Raw genomic sequence first — 25,177 nt, 5'->3', positions numbered from 1 at the left:
CAGAACACCCTGTGCCTGACAAAGTCCAACCCCTTTACCGATGTAACAGACATATGGGTAAAGACACCACTGTGCCTAGAGTGAAATAGGTAAAATATGGGTAGATAAGAAGTTGCACATGTTTATAAGAGACATCTCATATAAAAACAAGAACTGTTACCCAGTGCGTGTGTCTTATAAAGGGGTTCAACTGCAATCTAAAGAAACTCTAAAAGTGTTTATGTCCAGTCAATGTTTCACATTTTAAAGCAAAATGTCTTAGATGCCTACCTCACGAATTGCGAAAATTGATCATCAGCATCATCAGCATTAACGTGACTTCACGGATAGTCAAAATTAAGGACGTCATCATGATGTCATCCAGTGGCACCGTTGCTAGCTCAAAGGTGTGCTGATTAGGAAGGCAGTGCAGAAATACGCTAGGTTCAGAAAGCTTTCAGAGGGAGGGAGGGGAAGATCAGCACCCAAAGCTGATTAAATTGAAGTTTCATCGTACACGAAAATAGGTTCATTATATCAGACAATTTGTTATAAAAATATATTTCTAACACTATATCTGTTGCATAACTGTTAATAATCTACTTCGTTATAACCAATGTTTCGTTATATCTGGGTTTGTTATATCGTTCGATTGTACATCGACTGAGAAGAAAAAAAAGAAAAGGATTGCTTTCACCGTCGAGTCATCTTAGGCGACCACATAAAAGAACTTGTGAGCTACAAATTTTAGAGACCAGATTAAGTTAAAATAGGTTCACCAGAAATTATACAAGCACTTCAGCTTGCTGGTCCTAATTGTCAATGCATTAAAATATTTCAAAGTAAGTCTTTTTACAGCCCGCAACTCGCACCAAGTAAAAAAGCAGTCAAAGCAGCTGTCTCAAGTGAAAATATACGAGGCACTGAGCTGCTGTGACATGAAGTGCACACACGCAAGCATTTTGCATACTGGGGCTACTACGGGTGCGTTTGACAGAGCAAGATGGCCGCTATAGCACATATATAATAACATGCAACGAGACCATTGGGCAAAGTCATTAGGTCCCAGAAACTTTCCCAAGCGGATTGTGTTGTTTGAGGTGGTCTTTAATAAACTTCAAATGGAAAGGAATCGCTGCTGCTCTTACCTCCCCCAGCTTGTCCAACTTCGTGTAGGTCTCCATCTTCCCAAACCCGATTTCAGACTGCATACAGAAGAAAAAATAAACAAGATATCATTATGGCATGACGTGGTTTGCAGCTGCATTCACGGAATCTAAAGGATTCATTTGCCTTTCCTTGCGAACCACTGCCCGAGGAACCACGACCCGCGAATGACTAATGCAAGATGAACCGATATAGTACAGGTGACCAGCGAGCATTGTGAATGCACATGACAGGTCACAAGCCCGAGTCTTCCGTTATCATCAGAAAAAACAGCAACCAAGAACGATTAATCCTGTTGTTAAAGCACTACAAGTGTAACAGTCCTGCATTACCAAAAGCAAACAAAACAACATAATAATAACCGAAAGAAGCTATTCACTGGAATAATGGCAGAGATAACTACCTTAATTACAATGACAATATAATATAAGGAAGGTGCGTCACACACTTCCCTCGTTTTAAGTACCTCTGCATTATTATGTTCGTTTTCTTGAACAAGGTGTTAGCCAGCATTGGTCACCTGAAGTTGAGGCAACTTCAGTATTGAATTTGCGATCTGTACAACCACTCTTTTACCATTGTCACCATTAGCACTATTGACACTCTTGTATAATTTATTATTAGAAAGTCCAATCTCTCGGTTAATTCAGTTAGCCTCACTTGCACTGCAATCAATTTTCACAATCATAACACTCATTAAGTTGCTGCCTGGTTACTTCACAGTACATTTTGCTACTTAAGATTAGGGGATGTGAGATTTGCGAAAAAGCTGAATTAGTCCTTAATGTTTACTGTGGGCTCTAAATGAGGGTTTCAGTGAGTAGTAATATTTGTTACCTATGGTGTTATCCATTAACCCTTTCAAATGGCACCTACTAAGAAATGCCTCCAAGAGTGTCAAGCTTACACAATAATATTTCAAGGTATTTGATATTTTATTGCCACAAAAATGGATATGTTAACAGATGCATTTTATAGTAATCAATTGAACCATAATTAAATACAAAGCTGTCCTGAAGTAATTTACATTTTGTTTTTGTCTAAATAGAATTGTATGTGAGGTAGAAATACACTGAAAATTTGTTTTTGGTTGTGTTCATTTCGAGGAAATAAAAACTACACTTTTGACTTTAGCAAAGTGATCATGTATAACAGTACACTACGAAATAAAATCAAATGAAGATGCATTCATTATCGAGAAGGTGCAATTAGTCCAAACCTCAACACATAATGGTGGGCATAATTGTATACAAACCATCTCAAGGGTTGGATTAGCCACATAATCCAGAGCCTAACTTCCGATTCGATGCATAACCCCCGTCCCGCAAACATTTGTCACTGGCTGCACAGGGGAAACATTGGCAATTTATACGTACCAGTGACTGCCTTCGGATAGACCTACTGAGGGGACCATCCAAGACCTGCTGCTGTTTGTTGAGGAAGCTCTCCGGAAGCCGCAGATCAGCGGGCAGCGACAACCGCTTGCTAATGTCGGACTGCACAAGGAGGCCGAGAGAATGAAGCATTAGAGCAATGCTTAAACCTCCGGTAAAATACAAAGAAAGGGTGTACAAAAGAGGGCTAGAAGAAAGCAGCCAACCAAAGTTAACACACTGCATGCAACACCAATGCTTCTTCCTACACAATTTATTGCCACTATAGACTCCATCTCGGGCTTGCCAGGAAACGCAGAAGTTGTGCAAGCATGTTATCACACGAATCAGATTCTGCAAGTTTCACGTAGCAGCTGCTTTTTCTTTTTGTCTACAACATGTACCATGTAATAATTAGGGACTATATGTAAAACAACTCTGAAAGGTCATATACCATGTTTTAATAACATTCATGACATGCGTATTGCTATTGAATTAGAGTAACCATCACACTCGATGTGCCTGTGAAGTTCTGGTCTTACGACTGTCACATGAACGAAGAATATGTCGCACTGCTTGCCCAATGATAAGCAGGTAAATTGACTCAAGTATGCGACACCTTCCAGGCAATGATTGCACCATACTTCACCATATTTACTTTTTCGCTGAATTAAATGACAGATACCTATATTTATACTTCACACACGACACACCGTGTACCCTTTCTGGGGGGATGGAAAAAAGAGCAATAAAAATTCCTACGTCGCTTCTGTAACACTTGTACTCCGTTACAGAAGCTTCCCTCGATGCAACAACAAAGGTTGCTGCCACCGCCATCACTCTTATTCTCTGCCATACCTGCCAATGCGATACCTAGAACATGAAGCTGAGCCCCCGGCCCCTACCCCTATAAGAGCGCAAGTGTGTCTTTCTCAAAACGCTTCAATGATCCTCTCGAAAACAACACGTTCACCAATTACAGCGAGGTCAGGAGCACAGAAAAAATAATAAGCAAGCAAAGAAAACGTGCCAAAGTACACACAACTGTGCAGGAGACCAAATGAAGGTACAGTGCGTACCCAAAAAAATGAGTGACAGCTTGGGCCGCCTCCATAACAAACCCTGACAGCTGAAAACAAAGGCGGGGCATGCTCGGTGCCATTGTTCTCACCTACCATGTCAAATGCTTCTTGAAACGCTCTGCCACTGGCATTCCAGCCGCAAAGTTTCCGTACCCACCCCAAATATTCCAAAAGTCTTCCATTCTATTTCTAAACATCCTATAATGACCCTGCACAAATTTAATATTGTGCCAGGTTAACAGCGCACAAATAGTAATAATTCTTGGAGTTTTAACATACTGAAACCACAATATGATTATCATAGATGCTGTGGTGAAGGGCTCCAGAAATTGTCATCACCCGTGGTTCTTTTGAATACACCTAAATCTAAGCACACAGGCCTCCAGCATCTTGCCTCTATCAAAATGAGGCCATGATGGCAGGGATTCAATCGTGTGACCTTAGTGTCAGCAGTCGCGTATCACAACTTCTGGATCCCCCTTGCAGGCAACGGCACTTAAAGACGTGAAACAAATAAGGGGGACAAACATGTATTTAGTCTTTGCACACTGTTCCTGCTGCAAGTATGCATGGACTTGCCCAAGTCCTCACTTCGTTGAATTCAGAAACGTCTCTCCAAGGACCCCACGTCATCTTGTCGTTTTGTTAACACAGAATAAATGGCAGTCCACAAGGGAAAAGTAAAGAAGGAAGTCAAGGATCTAAGCGTAAAAGGTTGCAGTGTGCGCTTTCCGTGGCACAGTGTCTGTACATTCACATTTATGCGTGCTTCTATATACCACGTCTTGTTTGAGCAACGCTCATATTTCAGGACCCAGAGGTCACCACTTAGACGAAACAAAGAAGATGCCTTTGCTTATTTACATGCCCCACGTTAAGTGTAATCTTATCCCAGCGAAGGACGTCCTGGCCAATTTCACAGCTGTCGAGTTCAAAGTGCTTGAAGCTGAGGTGCTTCGGCAAGATGAAGTGGGTCACATATAGAAAGCTCAATGAATGGGAAAAGAAAACAGTCACAGAAACGCCAGCGACACTCTTCGGCTACGCTAATTGAAGGAGTCGAGCTGCAGATGACGGCTGTGACTGCAAGAGGGACAGGAAGGGCCTCGTAAGTGGAGACTGAAGCAACTACTGCCAGGGTCAGGCAGTCACTCGACACCAGCGATGTTATCGGAGGACTGACTGAGCTGACCTCATCACGCTGACTCCCCCTCCCTGTGAAGGGTATCAAAATAGATTGCAGATGCAACTGTCTTGACACACGCACAATGTTGCTGCTAACATTTGATTTTAATACAAACGCTGTGTACTGTTCCCAAAAGTTTGGTTCTTATTTTAAAAAAGCGGTTGCACTGACATACACTGATTTCAGGATTACAGACTTATTCTGCCCCTCAAGAAAATGAACGAGCATGTAATAACGAGACCACATTTATTCAACTATGCATGCCCGCCCTATATATTTAAGCGAAACTAGCTACCTCGACAGATGTGCTGCTTGCAGACTATAATTTGCAATGCCATGCAAAACAGCTTACCCACCACTTATTATATAGTACTAGCTATCCATATGAATATCCTCACTACAATACCATCAGGAGTGAAATTTCTTTAATCAAACACGACCAGTCATTCCCAAGGTTTATGTTGTTTGCTGGCTGCTTGGTTTTGCCAGTACAGTACGGTAATGTGCTGAGATAAATTGCTGCCACATGGCATTGTTTAATTGTCATTGGAAATGGGTGTTGTTTAAATTATTCTTACTGCACTTTACCCCTTGGTGTGAAAAGGATGCAAGAAAGCCACTACTCTAGCTATCCATGTGCAAACAGTCCAAGAAATAACTTTACCTGACTGGTTCTTCGGTTGTTATTGGTCTTGGGCCGAAGCCGCACGGGCGAGATGACCTCGTCCGAAGCACCGGACGCCTCCTCGCTCTCGCCATCCGAGCCGATTCGGGGATGCTCATGAACAACACCTGCACAATAGAATAATACAATTTGTCAGGTTCCCATGTTTCTCAACTGCACTGCAAATGGTAAGTCGGTCAAATATTTCAACAACTATGTTGGAACATCTCTTACTTCATTTGACTAACAAGACAAACTTGCAAAATCAATTCCTCTTTCACAGGCATTTCATAAGAATCAAGTAAATGGAGAGGTTACAACTTCCCATTATCGTGAGGAGTTCCACAAAAACTCACTTCGAGGAACATATGCACAGTCACAAAAGGAATGCTCACGATAAATTACATGATCTGCAATTCATTATAAACATTCACCCCCCCCCCCCCAAAAAAAACAAAAGATTCTCTGGCTGAGGTACTGATGTGAATAATTGTGTTAAGTAGCCCCAAGAGAAACGACACGGCATTCATAAGGAGGTACAATCGTGCCAAGATAACTTTCTTTCGTGCCAAGATAACTTTCATCCAGCAGCACTAATAAAATGTTGTGTGTACCTTAGCCTAGTGTTACAGTGCCTTAACTAAAATGCAAGAAGAGAAAAAAAAAATATTGTGACAAATTCGTTGTGTAGAATTAAAAAAACTAGTTGTTTGTAGTTTAATTATTTGGTATCACTGTTATACAACAATCATACAGTAGCAAGTAAAGCGGCACATCTTAGTTGACCCAGTAGTCCATCATACCTTCAACAAGATTTGACTTGTCCAAAGCTTTTAAAAATAATTTTATGAACATTTTAACTTGATCCTTCTCGAAATACATAAATCAACATAAAATAAAGCAGCCTAACAACTGTCGATGTCTTGCAGGCTGCATTCGTCACAGTCACATGCACTGCAAGGACACCCTTGCAGAGTAATCCAGCCACTACGCTTACGTCTACCACTCCGTAAGCCGATAACACCTCCATTGTGAACACAGGAAAGACAGTCAACGCCACGACTATCAACAGCAATGCTAACGAAAACAAGGTCGCAGCAATCGGTAGCAGCTCTTGGACCAAAGGAATGAGAGTTGTTCAGTACAATTTTGAGAGCTCCGCAAATACTTGAGGTGTTCTCAAAACCTCAATTATCGGGACTGGCATGACCGAGAAAAACAGCCTGTGCAGGCCTTGGCAGGGCAGTCACACTGGATGACATCACACATTGCATGTGGCACTTGCACACCGCGTGTAATGTGTCGCCCATGCATTTGCACACTTGGTGAAATTCTGCAAGGCCTTGGCAGGGCAGTCACACTGGATGACATCACACATAGCATGTGGCATTTGCACACCGCGTGTAATGTGTCGCCCATGCATTTGCACACTTGGTGAAATTCTGCAAGGCATTTCAGCAACCCTGCACAATGCCACACACACGCTGCAATGCGTGCAATGCCAGAATAGCGACTGCATACTTGGCAATGTGAAACTATTTAATGTGATCGATAAGACTAATGACACAATGGTGTAATGATGAAATAAAAAAAAGACAGAGGGAGCACGTGCACGGAAGGTTTCTTACAATATTGCAGTTCCAGCATTTATTACAAAAATCCCCGACGATAATAATATTGATAACAACTATTTCAGGGGTTTCACATGAAAAACTATGATGTGATCATGAGGTACATCATAGTAAAGGGCTCCAGAAATTTCCACCATCTGACGTTCCACACGAGCTTCTAGCACTTCATGTTTATCAAAATTGGACTACCACAGTTGGGATTGATCCTGCAAATTTTGGGCAAGCACCTGAGTACCGTAACCACTATTACAGTGCGGCAGAATGAATGGCGGGGCAGCACAGCGATGTGTCCAAATTTTTATTTCCTTGATTCAAAAGTGCCAAATATCATGACAAAAATTATAAAAAAGAAAACTACTTCAGTGCAAATTTAACCTTTCCCCACAATGTGCGGGCATGTGGAAACTTATTACTTCCATGTAGTCAAGAAAAGAGAGTTCTCGAAATTTGGGAAGCTACAGCATAAAACCACGACACGATTGCCTTAGGTTCACTAGCACAAGGATGAAACAGCTCCATTTAAAACATATAATTAATATTCATGTTGCATGACTGTGGCAAAAGCTTTCTGCTAAATGGTAAATTTTGTAAGGAACCACCTTATTTAAACTATAAGACTTGTTTACACAAAGCAATGTAGAAGGAGATACTGGAATTATAGCAAGATTAACCTAACCTAATGGCATAAAATATTTGTAGAATAAATTGCACTCCTCACTCTAGGTAGAAAAAAAAAATACTTTGAGAAAATGCTTTAAGCTTTTTTTTTTTTTTTAAGTTTTTGCCTCCACAATGCATTTCACTGACAAGGAAGGTCCTCACTAAAGATACCGTTGAGACAAGTCAATATATATGCTTTGTTTGCAATTATATTGACTATAGTTGCCTGCTTGGATTGTTGGTTAGTGAGAACGGAGTGCCAGGTCACGATATACGCCTAACAATAGACACGAGTGTAACACAGTACACAATGATCATGCTTAACAATGTGTTTTCCAAGTTGTTCTGGGTGTTCTACAGTCATCTTGAAATGTAAATATAAAAAACTTTGTTGACCGTAAGCCTTACATGCACATGCATGTAGCATTGAAAACTAGATGCATTACGAAAGGCTTCAAGTGAAAGCCTTACAAACATGCGCATACTTAGTAAGTTTTGTGCCCTGTACCATTGCACAACTCGCAAGCACTCCAACATAAAGCTACAATATATGTGGGTATGTATGAGTGAAATACAAAACATTATTTTGAGAATGCGAAACTACTTCTCTGTAGGAACTAATACATCATTTCCTGCTTTTACTTCTGCAAAAGCAAATTGGTGACAATTGCCCGAAGTCTCTCCATTTTTTTTGCAGAAAAAGACACACAACAGTGAGAAAGAGCGACTAGAGAGGCATGATTACTTTAATTTCATTTGCATGTGACGCCAACAAGGTTCTTGAGAGCATCGGCAGCCATTTTTTTTTTTTCATTACAGAGTAATAGCAGAGAAGGAGCCTGGTAATACGGAGCAAGCCCAGTAAAACAATAAGGAAAGAATGTGCGGACAGCGGCTGGAGGACTGTGTAAGGAGAACCCAGAAGAGGAAATAGGCTGGCTGGACAAACAAGTCAATGATAAGGAAACCCCAGCTAAGCGAGCAGAATGGAAAGCATGCGTCCTTCACTTTGGGAGGATCGTGGATTGTTTTCTGGTCATCCCGAGACATAAATAATAAGAAGAAAAGGCCTACAGGAAGGAAGGTTTCACCGACTGCTAGCAAAGCTACTCTTAGTTGTCCGTCAATTTGGTGGGAAAGCTCAAACAGATAGTGGTTAGCATCGACAATGACAAGTGCTTAATGGGAGAGATAAAGGTTGCCAAGAAATATCACACAAGTGGTCACGATGTGTTTTCAGACAGTGCTTGAATCGAAGAAGCGACAGCTATTTTAAGATGTGCTGCATACTTTAGAGAGAGAAACAGGGACAGTAGAAAAATGAAGGACGTTTGCTTTGAATTGTTAAGCATGAACCCTTATTCCATAGCCATGCTTGATCATTATGATGCAAATAAATAAAGAAAATAAAATCAGGCTTCTTCTCCCTCTCAATCTTCCTTTTCTTCTCCAGCTCATTTGAAGTGATAATAATGCATGTTTAAAGTGAACACTTTATGCTTGAGGAGATGCTACAGTTTGTGAAGTGTGCACACCGAGCATTTGGTGGAGTCACAAGACTAAAGTAAGCATAAAAATTGCACAATGATATTATTTACATATAATATAACCTAACCTATAAACTAGAAAGTCAACCTGTTATTTCTCAGGTTTCTTAGATTTATCATCTCAAATTAGCCATTTTGGCTTTGCGTGTGCCAGTAATAGAAAAAAATGTTGGCTTATGCATGTAAACCACTACGCAGTGTACCTGGCACTCATTTTCATGCCCTGTGAATGCAAAAAGCCATAGATGCAACAAGTTGACCGTACAGCAACAAGTTCACGATGATCACTGCCTGTACTCCCACATCTGATCCCCACATTTCTTTTTATAACCCCCCCCCCCCCCCAAAAAAAAAAAGATTACTGAGCTACATCCGCTCTCTCCACATGCAAAACCGTTACAATCGGCGTTTCCAGATTCGGGTTCTGACGCTTAGGGTTGCAAGCACGCCCCGCAAGTGAGCAGGCCAGTAGGTGGGAGTGAAAAAAATTGAAAAAAAAAAACCCTTTCCCACAGCCTGTGAGGGGGCGTGCCTGCAAGTGAGCCAAACCCGGTAGCCAAAACTTCAAGAAAGCCAAGCTAGCTGCGCTAACTATTACTAGCTACCGGCAGTCGCAGTACGCGTTCAAACCGCCGAAATGGGTCAGCCCTGCTTCTGCTACCTCTGTGGGTTTTCATTGAGAAAAGCTGTAAAGTAAAATAAGGTCGCGAAGCTCAAGCTGCTGGCACCGGCGCTCGCCTTTCAGACCGCAGCCGTGTGTGTCAGGCAGTGAAAACGCGCTTCGGTCTTCGTCTCTGACGCGGCTCGCCCACTAGACGTCAGGACGTCCGTCCATCAAGCGCCTACATTTCTACCACCTCGTCGTTCCCCTTGAAAGACAGCTTCACCCACAAACACACGCGCGCGCGGGCCGCGAGGCGATTTAGAAATCTAAAGCTTTTTTTAACGGAGTGGCCGAAAGGAGCACGCTCGCTTGAAGTGCCAAATTTTGCGCTTGCTGCACTCACTGGAAGGCGAGCAAAATGCCAGCCGGCAAACGTTTTAGCGCTCACGGATAACTGGGCCACCGGAGGCGCAAACGTGAGCCGCCGGGATGCTGGCGTCACACGGCGGCAACGTATTGCACTTGACCTTAAAACTCGTCGCCTCCGAGATGGCGGGCGCCGCTCGTCCGCCATCTCGAAGGCCATGGAAAACTAACCTTGATGCGAATTTTTGGCAGCGGCGTACTCGTGAACCTAGTGCTTGTAATGCCTTATTCCTCTTTAGAAGACGCTCGTCGAATGAACCAAGGAACACACACACGCGTCAAAATTTGCGGTAGCCAAGTGTGCCCTGCTTGCCGCTGGTGCCTTACTTAGTTTCAGGTCAATAATTATGTCTGCACTAACGTTTTGCACAGGAACGCAACTGTGTAACAGCCGTGTCGTCATCTACGAGAATTCCGCGTCACTATACATATATATATATATATATATATATATATATATATATATATATATAAACTAATGACAACTATAGAGTTGCCATTACAGACTAACACGTATGGATAGTTAAGTTAGAAGTTGTACCAACTCAATTGAAATCGCGCCTGCGGGCCAGCTTATAACTGTCTACTCTGCCCATTTCTCTGGAGCTTGAAATCCAACACTGGATTTCAGTGTGCGCACACAACTGCGTCTGCGTCGCCACGTTCGGCACATTACAGCACCCGCGCTGGAGGATAACGAAGGTTGTGGGGGTGCTGACACCCCCTGTAAAGTTGTTTGCGCTGCGTGGCGCGCGTGTCTCGCCCAAAAGCCGCATTTCGGGTTACAACTGCCGGGCGGTAGGTGACGTGTTCGCGAGCGGTGATCACCACTATCATCATCATGGTTGGTAGAGTGGTAGTAGCGTTGGCGGTGACCCCTGGCGGAAGGCAAGCCTTTGTGGCGGACAAAAGAGTTGAGCGAGTCGTCTCTGCGCGTGGCGGGTGCCGCGAACGGTTGTCTTTAGCGTGGGTCCCCGGTGCATGGCAACGCGCGCTGCGCGTCGGAGGCCCTCGTGGTAGGTCAAGCGTTGGCGACGCCACCTGTGTTATTGTGTTTGTCATGTTTTGGAATGTATGGTAATGTTGTGTAAGGATGTCCTAGCGTGGTGATCACGATTGATGTTATAATTATTCGGCTGACGATGTCGTTGTTCTAAAATTAGTTAAATAAATGTATGTTGTTTGGTTTGTACCGACCGCGTCTGCTGTGTGTCCATACACTCCAGGAGCGTGGTGTGGTGCTCGCCAATTCTAGACCCCACAAGGTCCAGACGTCTCGCAGAGCCTCACCCTGAAAAGCCTGCTGCGCTATTTATACGGTGTTGTGCACGACACGTCGCAGAAGGCTCCGTGTCGTGCGTCAACTCACGCCAGGAGCAAAGAAAAGAAAAGAAAAAGAAGCAAGGCGGGCATGGGCGAGAAAAAACCACAAGTGGCCAATCGACGAGTAGCAGACGTCGGGGCACACGCCAGCGCGACCAAAATCGAAGGGCGCGGTGAGGAAAAGGAGAAGGGGGACCCGTAACTCCGCTGCCGCCGTGCGCCCTCGCTAAATCGGTGCAGCGGCGCTGTGATGAAAGCCAGAGGCAGCCAATTAGACGACCCCGCGCTCCTCGCAGACCTGCAAACACTAAACGTGGTCGCCGATTACGTGTAGCAACGATTTCACTTAGCTCAAACGATCCATGCAACACTTTTTCAAGTAACAGTCGAATTACTTCATTAATTGAGCTCACTGGCTCACAAATTGAGGCGGACGCGATAACGATGCGGCTCACGATGCTCAAGATAAACCAATGACAGTGGAGTTCGTGTTTATGAGGCGGTTATTTTGGAGTATGACATCATTTGTTGAGAGAATAGGTAGCGATTTGTGGGCTGACTTTGAAAATTAGTTCCACATTGCAAGCCACGTGCTGCGCTCTTAATGTTTGGCTGACGTGTTTTCAGAAGCCTCGACGACCGTCGGCAGCGTTTTCTGACCACGTTCAACGCGTGTTACAAGACCACAAACGTTTTACTGCGTTGCCTACGCGGTAACATCTGGTAGCGCAGCTAGCCTATGGCTGCGTAACAACACACTATAGTTACTGTTAAGTTCGCTAGAGTAACATAACACATACAGTAACTTGCATAGGCATGCCCAGGGTTCTCAAAGGTGTGGAATGGAAGATTCGTCGCAACGCCCCCCCCCCCTCCCCCGCCCAACAAAGTCAATGTACGGGTCACATTGTGCCCCTCTACACGCCCCACGGTAACCCCTCCACAGTAACTCTACCCCTCCACGGTAACTCCACCCTCCACGGTAACACGCTCCACCCCTCCACGGTAACTCTACACCACTGCACTCTTTTGTCGAGGCAGTCTGACGGAGGGTAGCCACAGGACCGAGGTCCGCGGGAAGAAAAAGGCAACGAAGCGTGGACAAGATCGCGCCGTTGCCCGGCCAACCAATCCGCCGCCTCCGCAGGCGACAAGGGGAAAAAATAAATAAAACAATAAGAGCGAGCTTTCCCTTCCAGATCACCAGTACCGCCGGTTCCGCAGAGAAGGCAGCACCGAAACGACAGAGAGCGTCAGAAGAGAAATTGGTCCGCAGTCGCTGGATGGGTCCGCTGAAATTGGCGTAACGTTCAGAGGAGAGAGAGAAAGTCTCTCGACGTCACCGACACAAGTGCGCGATAGAGGGAAGGAGAATAATAAAATGACAACGGCCTACGTAGGAAAGAGGAAACGCCGATAGGGGACTTAGAGCCTCACTCAGCCAGAAGCGGAGGTGATCTACCGGGTCAGCGAAGCCTGACGAAAATCGGGCCACAGGGGTCGCGGCGAAGGGAGCTCGAGCGAGCAATCCCCCCCCTCCCGCCATTCCCGACCGGGAGAGGCCTCCCACAGGGACATTACGTCTCCTCCCGACGTCCTCCGCCGTTCATTCCGGTGCTGCTGCTGGAGGCGTTGCAGGAACGGAGGTCGAACTTTCGCAAAAATCCAAAATAGAAGAGGAGCAGAAAGATGAAGGTGACCGGGAAATCGGGAGGTCCCAGAGGAGAGCAAGCGGAGATGAAATAACGGGGTGCCGGGAGTGGGTGTCGAGAGATTTTTTTTTCGGAAGCACCAATTGAAGCCATCCACCGGTGGGATCGTATTCTGCTCACTCTCTCACCGGCACAGAGCGTGTTAATGAACTGTCTGCGTCACCAGCCAGGTAGCCAGAACTATTTTCAGGGGGGGGGGGGGGTATATGTCATCTATATGTATATATCACCTCCCTAAATATCTTAGTAATTTTTCTACCTTAGGAAAGACGTAAGGTTAGCTGTTTTTTTCGTTCATTGCAATCTAATCATGAATGAACAAGCGGAAAGGAGAGATACGGGAGAGGAAACTATGCAGCACCCAGACAAAGCTTCGAAAGGTGTTCCGACACCGAAACTACAGCCCCCCACTCTCCTTGGCTGCACCCATGTGCGTCACTGCTCATCCCAGAAGCCCGCGAGCGAGAATGAGACTGAGTGAGAAAGCAAGACAGACTGCAATGTCAGTAAGAATGGCCACATAGAGCTAGAGAGAGAGAAATGACGTGCGTCACAGAAGACACTGAAAGAATCCGCAACCTTGTAGACGCCAAGGAGCCAGGGCACAGGGAGCTGGTGGGAATAGGATCACCTCTCTCTCTCTCCCTCACTGTGTACGAGACACTGCGCGAGTTACTGCACTGCCTGCGTCAATGCCACGCTTCAGGAGGTTCAGAGCCAGAGCAAGAATAAAAGAGAGACAGAATGTGAGTGTCAGTGTGAATGACGAGCGAGAGAACGACGACGTGCGCGTCATAGACGACGTTAAAAAAAAAAAAAAGTCGCACGTGTCGACGCACAACTGCCGTCGGGCGGATATTAGCAACGCGGAATCGGAAGGCGGCCAAATTGGCAACGCCTCCTCGAGCCTTCTTCCACCACCACCCGGGACGGGAACGGCCCATTCGACAAGAACACTTTCCAAATAAAAAAAAATAATGCCTGCCATGACGCAAGTGACGAACTTTGCGGGCTGTCTCCTCACGTTCCTTTTCTCGCCAGACGAAGAAGTAAGAAGTTATAACGTGTCTGCTTGACTTGGCATGGCCTTCCAGACTAAAGACATTTATAGGCTGTACAGTACACGGAGCGTATATGGCCCGGAAAGACTGCGTGGTGTTGCGACCGGGGTTTCCAGACACCGGAGGTCCGGGATGAAGTTGTCGAGGCAGGAGGAAGAGAGACTTGAAGAGGGTTTATTTACAATATGTACATTGCGAACTCCCTACACGGTGAGCTCTCAAACGTGGCAGGCCTCTACATGTCTCCTAACATAGCGCTACATGGTGCTTGGTTCTACATGGTTCTGCTCGGTTCTGCTCTCGAAAAAAAGCACACACGAATGAGCCGTGGGGGCTCATTATAAAGGGTCTGTCCTCCCCAGATCCCTAGATCGGGGACCGCGTACAGAGGGCACCGTCCAACCACGGATCACACATTACCCGCGAGGGTGACGAGCACGCACGGTCCACGTGAACGTTCAAAATTGAAGCGTGGTCACTGCACGGCCATGTGGCACGAACGTGGCTCCTCCTCGTCAAGGGGTGTCGCTGGGCGAGGGGTCTGAAGTTGATGACTGCATCCATCGAAAGGGCCGCCGTAAACAAGCTTCAAATGGTCGCCGACGACTCGTTCAATTAGCGGGACGATTTCCGGCCGCCGCCGCCGCCGTCATCTTCCAAAGAAGAAGCGGCACTTGTGGTCTCCCGAACTGCTCACGGTGTCGTGGCGGCAAGACGCCGCACCCTCCGGCCAGGGGGGAACAATACATGGCGGACACAGGCCGCCAGCCCGTTTGGCGACTAAAAAGGAACATCAAAAGGAACGCCGATCCATTGTCAGACCTGGCGCCGGTCCTAACAGTAGGCAGCCGGTCGTTCGGTTACTTGTTTGAAGATTAAAGGAGCGCCGCTCCCTCTTCCGCTCTGGCGCCGGTCACAACAGCTCGTCCGCCGGCGGGAGAAGCGACCTGAGGGTGACCAGCTGCACAGGTTGCCCGAAGTGTCGCTGTGTAGTGCTGTCTTCCAGGCCACTGCTGATGACGCTCAGCCAAGGACTCTTTCCCTCTCGCTCCTTGTGGCTCCCCTCTGGGAAAAGCATTCATACACACCACCACAGGCACGGGAGAGCACCCTGCCCGCACTGAGACACGTCGAGTCCGACAAATTATCCAAAAGCAACCTTACTTAAGCGGTATTACCAAACACAAAGCAGCAATCGGGACGTTTCTCTGAGGTTTCACCAAAACTCCTAATCCCGATCCGATAATAATCTTCCCATCAAACTGCTTTCAAAAAAACTAACTGTCAAGTGATGCGCTCACCGTGGCATACCCGAGTGCTTGCGTGAGCAATCCGCCGTAACCCACCAGGTATCATACTCATAAAATAAAGCATTTTACTTCACGCTATCTTTTAGTTCCCGAAATTTAGTGCCGCCAAAGCCAGTCGTCAATTCCTTTTGAGAAGACGAAAGCATAACTGCCGTGCTGCACCTGCATTAGGAACATCTTTATTATATATCCGCAAACGCACATCACAGTGCTCCTGCCTGGATGAGATACCACCTAATCGTTCCCTTGCTGTTGCCACTTTCACAAAGCATACATATAAACTCACGAGCTAGCTTTTCTTACACACCGTACACATGCGAACAAAACATTAAATGAACAACAAAAAAAAGTTTCGCATGAATCCTGAAAAATCTCGCAAGCAATAACTTTGCGTCTCTACGCTCAGTCATAATTAGTTCATAACGTTGCTCCTGCTCATTTACACGTATCTACCATGACGCAGGCTCCTATGCGTGTCGTTTATGCAATCGCACAACGCTTACCTTAGCTAAACGTACAACGCCCAAGAAATGAACAAAACCAAAATTGTGTTACCTAAACACTATTTGGTAGACGAGATTCTTAAAAAACACATTAAAATCCAAAACAACGTAAACAGTCAAAAGCAAATTTCAAAACAAAATAAATCCACTAATGACCATCGTCAAAAGCTCACGGATGTCTACTCCTTTTTGGGACTAACGCGCGGTGTCGCGTCCTGTGGGTCTTTCTAGGCGAACGGGAAATGGAACAATGGCAAAACCCATTCGCTTCGCCTCCGACCCCCGCAAAGCTCTGCGCTGACAACCTGCGTTCTTACTCTCGCTGAGTACCTCGCACTCCCGCAGTCCATCAAACATGCCGTCGATAGAGCGACGAAAGGGTCTGCCTTTCTACCCAACGTGCTTTTTTTTTTTTTTTTTTCGTTTTGTCCGGCGGCTCGGACGCATACGAACCAACTCCGGTGCCGATGACAAACGCCTAATTCTGTACGCTCTAATGCGTGTCACTATCCTTCCAATAGATCTATACAACGTATATAGGCTACCAAAATGATAGAGCGCTAACGAAAACAAGGTACAAACGAGTTATTTACAAAATCACAAAAACAAACAAAATGTTCCTTTCAACAGTCCCGAGTCGACGTTTTCCGAGAGGCTAACAGCTGTTCGCAACAACTCTGAGTCGAACTCGCGGTGGTCGCGCCCGGAACGATTTTCTCGAGAAACGGGGTCTACAACACGCGTCAATCGCCCTGCTACCGAACCCCGCGACGTTCCTCGAAGCCGACTTGCTGTCGCTTCCTGCCCCTCGAAAACCACCGACTCTTTTGCCCCGCACCCCGTCCAATGCACCGCGAGAACAACGGAAGGGTCTCTTGCCCTTCGACCACTTACGCACACCATGCGCTTCTCTTTTCTTTGTTCTCTGGCCGCTTGGACGCTTGCGATACGGCAACTTTCTTGAAATTTCGCTCCGCCATTTGAATACATTCCTCAAACGCGTCGCGATTTCTGCCTGCCTGTTTTTACGGCGCTTTCTCCGTTTTGCACGTCTCTTGGTGCCGTCTACGGAGCCTTTCGCCCATCTCTGATGCTCACCAGCACCCACATGCTCATCTGATTTTTCGCGCGGACTGTCTGGATAATTGCCTAGCAATCTCTCCTTCAAACACTGCCGCGTACGATGCGCTTTTCTTTTCCGGCGGTTCGGACGCACACGATACAGACCCGTCAGAGATGACAACGGCACTTTTCTCGCGATTTTACCACGCCGTTTGAAACCCTTACTCAAACGCGTTGTGCTCATCTCGAGCTTTGCCTTATTGTTGCCCTTCGGACGCTTTCTCCCCTGTGCACGCTTCTTTGTGCGGACCTGGGAGCCTTTCGTCCTACTCTGACGTTCTTCATCACCGATATGCTCCTCCGCCATCTCGCGCGCCCAGTCCTGATGATTGCCTATCAGTTCATCGTAAGACCGCGGCCGCGTAGATTGCGCACTTCTGTTCCTTACTCTCCGGCCGCTCAGACGCCTGCGATTTAAGCCAGTCAGAGAAGACAACGGGCCTTTTCTCGCAAATCCGCCACGCCGTTTGAAGGTCCTCGTCAAACGCGCCGCGCTGATCGCGAGCCTTGCCGCGCTTCTGTTTTTCGGACGCTTTCTCCGTTTGGCACATTCCTTGGTGCCAAACCTGGAGCCTTTCGTCCGCCTCTGACGCTCATCAACATGGTCTACAGGGCTGCAAGGTTCGATGGAACACTCTGTTAATCTTAACTTCGTTTCCCCCACCACGGAACCCTCACACCCTGCTGTGACCGCGAGCTCTTTTCCCTCAGAATGGGTTAAAACCTGTTCCATTCCCTTACAGGCACTAGCCTTCTCTTTGGCCTCAAACGGCACCGCCGCTATATCTACAGATATCAGACCCGCAGCACTCTCTTCGGCCCTAAACGGCACCGCTGCTGAAACGCACCGTTCGTGCGGTACATCTGCAAATTTCTGACCTGTAGCCCTCTCTTCGGCCTTAATCGGCACCGCCGCTACGTCGCACCGTTCGTGCACTTCATCTACAGATGTCTGACCTGTAGCCTTCGCTTCGGTCTTAAACGGCACCGCCGCTACATCGCACCGTTCGTGCGCTACATCTACAGATGTCTGACCTGTAGCCTTCGCTTCGGTCTTAAACGGCACCGCCGCTACCTCGCACCGTTCGTGCGCTACATCTATGGATTGACCACTCTGCTGCAATGCCACCAATTCACAATTAAGCCTTTCTATCTCTTCATCTAATTCCTGCATCCTTTTTATATGTTCTTCATGCCTGCGCTCAGCTTCCAATTCCTCCTGGCGCCATCTTTCCTTTCTTTGCGCCCTTTGTACTTCCTCCTCCTGGTCCAATAAGTACATATTCCCGAAGTGCTCGATTTCCTCATTGTCACTATTGCTTTCGAGAATCACTTCGCGGAGTTTAGAAGCAGGCATATCATCATTAAAATCTAGCTCCAGATCCCAACACAGGTTCAGCAGGTTCTCTCTCGTCAATCTCGTAAGATCCATGGCGACTACTTTGCTTTGGCTCAGCTGTGACAAAACACAAACCCACCAGCGCTTCAATTCTGGGTCTAGAGAAATTGAAGCCTGGCAAATCTCACAGCGGAGACCACAAGCTTAAGCACCCAAGTAGCACTACGTGGCCAACATCCCTCTCTACTTCTTCTTGTTAATTTTTCACTCCTGCTTTTTACAACATCCTAAAATTTAACCCGCAACGTACCCTTAGAAATTTTGAAACATTACCCCTTGTTCCTATTGAATCATCTAAGCTTTCCTGCTTTAGCGTACTTGCTCAGATAATCATCCAGTGCTGCCTTGTGCTGAGATAACAACCACAGTGGCCAGGCAGTTGTTGGTTATATCTATCTTTTAACGAATTTAGGCTAAAAGACTCGATATATCTCAAGCACAAAGCCAGGCACTCACCCCATTACGTGCGGTGGTGGTACGCTGCTTCGATCCCGCCGAGTTCCAGGGCTTTCGGCTGGCCTCCGGTACATGTCGCTCTCCGTCGCAGACTCGTATCCCACCGCTGCCACCAGTTGTTGCGACCGGGGTTTCCAGACACCGGAGGTCCGGGATGAAGTTGTCGAGGCAGGAGGAAGAGAGACTTGAAGAGGGTTTATTTACAATATGTACATTGCGAACTCCCTACACGGTGAGCTCTCAAACGTGGCAGGCCTCTACATGTCTCCTAACATAGCGCTACATGGTGCTTGGTTCTACATGGTTCTGCTCGGTTCTGCTCTCGAAAAAAAGCACACACGAATGAGCCGTGGGGGCTCATTATAAAGGGTCTGTCCTCCCCAGATCCCTAGATCGGGGACCGCGTACAGAGGGCACCGTCCAACCACGGATCACACATTACCCGCGAGGGTGACGAGCACGCACGGTCCACGTGAACGTTCAAAATTGAAGCGTGGTCACTGCACGGCCATGTGGCACGAACGTGGCTCCTCCTCGTCAAGGGGTGTCGCTGGGCGAGGGGTCTGAAGTTGATGACTGCATCCATCGAAAGGGCCGCCGTAAACAAGCTTCAAATGGTCGCCGACGACTCGTTCAATTAGCGGGACGATTTCCGGCCGCCGCCGCCGCCGTCATCTTCCAAAGAAGAAGCGGCACTTGTGGTCTCCCGAACTGCTCACGGTGTCGTGGCGGCAAGACGCCGCACCCTCCGGCCAGGGGGGAACAATACATGGCGGACACAGGCCGCCAGCCCGTTTGGCGACTAAAAAGGAACATCAAAAGGAACGCCGATCCATTGTCAGACCTGGCGCCGGTCCTAACAGTAGGCAGCCGGTCGTTCGGTTACTTGTTTGAAGATTAAAGGAGCGCCGCTCCCTCTTCCGCTCTGGCGCCGGTCACAACAGTGGCTGGCAGTGACGTTCCGGGTTCACGAGCGCCGAGAATTAAGAGGCCCGGCTTCCACATCAAATCACCTCATCCGCCAGATAGGGCTGCAAAGCTGTATTAAGAAACCAGCGTACAGCGTGAGCTGCACCCAAGCGTATACGTCCGTCCGGTCAATCTGGTGAGGTCAAAAGGCACCATTTGGGATGCCCTCTTATTACTGCGCATAAGAAGCACCCATACGAAGATGTCACTGCATTCCCAGAATTCGGTCGTCTAGATAATAGCCTACAATAGTGCATGCTGTTTATCGATCCATAGCGCTTCGAGAAGTCACGTTCACACGACTGCGACGAAGTGATGTCATCACGCGACACCATCTTGACGCTGCACAAGTACGGAATAGAAAGAAAAACCGCGTTACCTCCTATATCGATCTTGCTAGGAAGCGCAGCCACTATTACAAAGAACACACAACACAAGCGCTTGTGTTGTGTGTTCTTTGTAATAGTGGCTGCGCTTCCTAGCAAGATGGATCCTTACCAACTGGCCCGATACAGTTGTTTATTGAGCTACACTCCTATATCGAGTTCGCTCAGGATTGACTGGCGTAGCCGGGGTGTGGGACAAAACGAAAAGGCACTTATTTCTGCAACGCATAACCAATGCTTGTTTCTTGATATATATATATATATATATATATATATATATATATATATATATATATATATATTGTATGCGACTGTTGAAACGTATTCAGAATACGTTTCAACAATCACAGATAGCATGCTTCCATTATCAAAGCATGTGAACATGCCCGGCCACTCATTTAGTAACCTCAAAGTCACGATACTAGACTCGGGATTCCGCACCAGCCATGATCGTGAACTGCGCGAATCATATCTCATTCGTAAATTTAACACTGTTTCAGCTGGAATCAACGAAAACAAAGGAAAACTGACCTGTCTTTCACTAGATTAAGAGCGATGAGCCACTGGTTTCAAATCGTACCACCTAAATCACGCCTTCTATGTCTGCCCTTTTTATTTTTATTTTTTATTTATCTTCAATCATTTCACAGTGGCTTCCACTATACGTTCACATATCACTAAGATTGTTCTTATGCTGCCAAGCAATGTCATTACACACTGCACTTCTACATCTCTTAACTACGTATAAGCATGGTATCACGTCACAGTACATGTAAGGAAATCTTTAACTATGTCTTTAGTATGTATGTACCCTTCTGCTTTTCGTATTTTTGTCTTTTTTTTCTGAAGCACTTGACATTTTATGATGCGCATTGTAATGCTAACCAGAGCAGATGGCGCTAACCTGCTATTTGAAAGGAGCTTTTAAAGCCATGTATGAACTCTTGTCACATTACTCTGACGAAGGCTGGTCCACCAGCTGAAAACGTTTAGTAAAGACGCTTCCACGAAATATAACTTAGAAGAGTGAAACTTTGGGCTAGTTGGTATTGCATGATGAAGAACGTACAGCGCGAACACAAGACGGGAATAGTAAAGAAGGGACACAGACAAGCGCTGACTAGCAACTGAATTTTTATTAACACAGAAGCGGAAAATATATACGGAAAAAACAACAGAAACAAGAAAACTGAAAAAATTTACAGCATGACAAAGATTCTTCCATGTTATTGTTACATGCGCTCTTCTAGAAAAGATAATTCTTTGGCCGATAACCCGATGGAAGCCATGCTGATGCATCGCGACCCTTCTTTTGCGATATGAGCGGCTTCAATGATTTCACGAGTACGCATGTCCTGATGTCTGCCGATGATTGTTGTTTCTTCAAACAGGGGTGTGCAACCACAGGAACTGCAATGAATGGCCAAAAAACCTTCTTTGGCGTTGCGCCCATTATTTTTGTGCTCTCGGAGGCGGTCATTTAGACACCTTCCAGTTTGGCCTATATAGCAACACCCGCATGAAAGTGGAATGCGATAAATGACATTATGTGAACAATCTAGAAATTTCTTACGATGCTTGGTAGTGCACTGGCGTTTCCTTTTTTGACAGGAATTGTCATATCTTTCACGTGTCACCTGTCCTGTCAAAAAAAGGAAACGCCAGTGCACTACCAAGCATCGTAAGAAATTTCTAGATTGTTCACATAATGTCATTTATCGCATTCCACTTTCATGCGGGTGTTGCTATATAGGCCAAACTGGAAGGTGTCTAAATGACCGCCTCCGAGAGCACAAAAATAATGTGCGCAACGCCAAAGAAGGTTTTTTGGCCATTCATTGCAGTTCCTGTGGTTGCACACCCCTGTTTGAAGAAACAACAATCATCGGCAGACATCAGGACATGCGTACTCGTGAAATCATTGAAGCCGCTCATATCGCAAAAGAAGGGTCGCGATGCATCAGCATGGCTTCCATCGGGTTATCGGCCAAAGAATTATCTTTTCTAGAAGAGCGCATGTAACAATAACATGGAAGAATCTTTGTCATGCTGTAAATTTTTTCAGTTTTCTTGTTTCTGTTGTTTTTTCCGTATATATTTTCCGCTTCTGTGTTAATAAAAATTCAGTTGCTAGTCAGCGCTTGTCTGTGTCCCTTCTTTACTATTCCCGTCTTGTGTTCGCGCTGTACGTTCTTCAGCTTCCACGAAAGTTTCGTCGTCTATTTCTTATATATATATATATATATATATATATATATATATATATATATATATATATATATATATATATATATATATATATATATATATATATATATATTGGCAAACACGGCGCCGCGCCGTGTAGACACAGAGAGAGAGAGAAAGGTCATCTTCTCAAGATATGAGTGCCCACACTACCGAGCGCTATGTAGGAATACACCTCTTGACATATGTACTTTTTGATACTGCTGCCCTCAATATTCCCGCAAGAAAGCGCCGGAATACCAGACGTATCGCCGCGTTGCGCACTCCAAAAAACACTTAAAAGACTCCCTCGAGCATCGCGCGAACCAGTCGACTGGGTGTACTTTCAAAAGCGGCCCGCCTGCATGCATTCCCTGCTCCACGGATAAGACGCGAGGCGGCCGAAAAGAGCTAAGTCTAAATGCGGCACGAACGCCTGCTGCTGCTGAATCAGGAGCTACGCGATTCACCGTTACACAGTGGCGGCGACTTAAAGCGTCTCTCTCTCGAAGAACGCAGAGTGCCCGCCGAAAAGATCGGCCACGTGTGGGCGATTTGCACGCATCGCATAGCAGCGGCGAGGAATGCTGGGATTACCGTGTAAAATAAAAAAAAAACAATGAACGGAGAAGACAGTGAAGCGCGCTCCGCCACGGAATCTCGGCACAGGTGGCGTCAGCTTGATCGACGGCATTAGTACCTGTCTGTTTTCGTCACCAGGTATAGTCTTTTCATTTCAGGTTTTCGAACGCTAAAGAAAGAAATTGAGATCGGAACAGCAAAAGGGGTTCTTTCATACGCTTCCTTTCGCACGAAGAGGAAGAAGAAAGAAGAAAGAAGAAGAAGAAGGAGGAGGAGCAGGAGGAGGAGGAGGAGGAGGTCCAACCGAACCAAGAGCGGTTCGGCTGGGCTGTATATAGTAATAGAGTAAATAGGTGGCGCTGAGGTGCTGGTCCGTGAGGTCCGTGGTTTACGCAGAGTTTGCTCTCATACAGTTCATCATGTGCATGAACGCCGAGCTTATCGATGTCATGGTAAATTAATGATGGTGTCTACCGTCGCATCGGCTCTTTCCATCGACCGGATGTACATTAGTGATTACTTTTTACTATACGCATGGTTGCACCCCCTACACAGAAACTAAAATAATTATATAGTTGTTAAATCCTGCAAATTAAGCAAACTAAACAAAAACAGGTTTCAATATGCACGCGCTTCATCATCTGCAATGTACAAGTGCAAGATATTGACGAGCCACGAAACAGCCGATAGTTAAGTTTTTTTTCTCTTTTTTTTTATTCCCCCCCCCTCCTCCCCCCCGCAAACTACGGTGTTTGCGGATTACCGAAAATGGGAGCAACCAATTAAGATGGTGGGGCGCACCTAGGCCAGACAAACAAAACTACATTACAGCAGTGTTGCGATGTTAGGCCATGGACTGCATTTTCGAAGCTGGTGTATACACATACGGAAAGACCAAGAGTCGTACACGCTGTGTCCGTCGCTTCTCCGCCAACCCGCGGCAACGAAAGCAAACACGCCGCCGTAAACCGGAACGAAGGGCGCGCTTGAATTCTATATAAAAACACGCATAAAAAGACAACGGAAACGACGAATCGTGCAACAGTCCCTCCCGACCCGGGCTAACGAACACGCCCTGTACGGTAATAACTTTATCTTCGCGTCCCATTCGCAGAATGGTTTGCCGCCCATTCCGATCGAAGCGTCACGCTGAATACGTCTCAAGCGACGGACGACATTGTCCCCTGTAAAACGATCGGTCAAACAGCACGCGCTTTCGGGCTGACATCTAAATTTAAGAGTTTCAAAACAGCACGTGCCGTCTCATTTGGGACAGAAAGAGGTGTGTGCGTGTGGGTGTTTTCATTGCCGGTCAACATCAACAACACTCTCGAACGCCATCGAAGAATACAGTGCGTGAGTGGGAGAGAAAGGGGGGGCAGCGAAGAGAAGAACTTTTCCGACGCCCATTCACCCGGCGCACTTAATTATAACTGCAGAGCGAAACCATTCCCTCGCTCTCGGCAACGCACGACAGACACCACGCCTCCCTTTTCATTTCCAGACGACAGACTGTTTTGGCGGAAACGCGGCGCCGCAATAGAATTCACGTGCGCTCCATAAACGCAGCCCGTTGCACTCCTTTTCTCTCTGTCTTTCACAGCTCGCTTCTCAAGCACCTCGCGACGTCAGCGTTGCCCGGGGCAACAGCAGCGTCTCCATGGCAACGACCCAGAGGATCACATCGCCACACATTTTTTTTTTTCTTCTTTTCTTCCTTTTATCGCGTCATCGCTTCGTCTGGCTCTCGTATACCTCAACGACGGTCGTTCATCGAATTTTCCCTCGTGTCCTTTCTTCCCCGTATTT

General features: G+C 46.5%; 1 protein-coding gene across 6 annotated transcripts in view; it reads right to left on the bottom strand.

Moving 5' to 3' along the window:
* Positions 1-25,177, bottom strand: part of LOC119174571 (cyclin-dependent kinase 16) — a 175,943-nt gene that overhangs the window by 8,651 nt on the left and 142,115 nt on the right. For all 6 annotated transcript variants that reach the window (XM_037425543.2, XM_075895415.1, XM_037425545.2 and 3 more), the window contains 3 exons: positions 5,452-5,579; positions 2,523-2,642; positions 1,128-1,184 (listed from right to left, as the gene is read on the bottom strand). In XM_037425543.2, coding sequence (XP_037281440.2) covers positions 1,128-1,184; positions 2,523-2,642; positions 5,452-5,579 — 305 coding nt within the window. The remainder of the gene's footprint in view (positions 1-1,127; positions 1,185-2,522; positions 2,643-5,451; positions 5,580-25,177) is intronic.

The sequence above is a fragment of the Rhipicephalus microplus genome, chromosome 5 (genome assembly GCF_043290135.1).
Source record: "Rhipicephalus microplus isolate Deutch F79 chromosome 5, USDA_Rmic, whole genome shotgun sequence".
NCBI lineage: Eukaryota > Metazoa > Arthropoda > Arachnida > Ixodida > Ixodidae > Rhipicephalus > Rhipicephalus microplus.
Note: the sequence above shows the minus strand (reverse complement) of the source record. Positions and strands in the feature narration are given on the sequence as shown.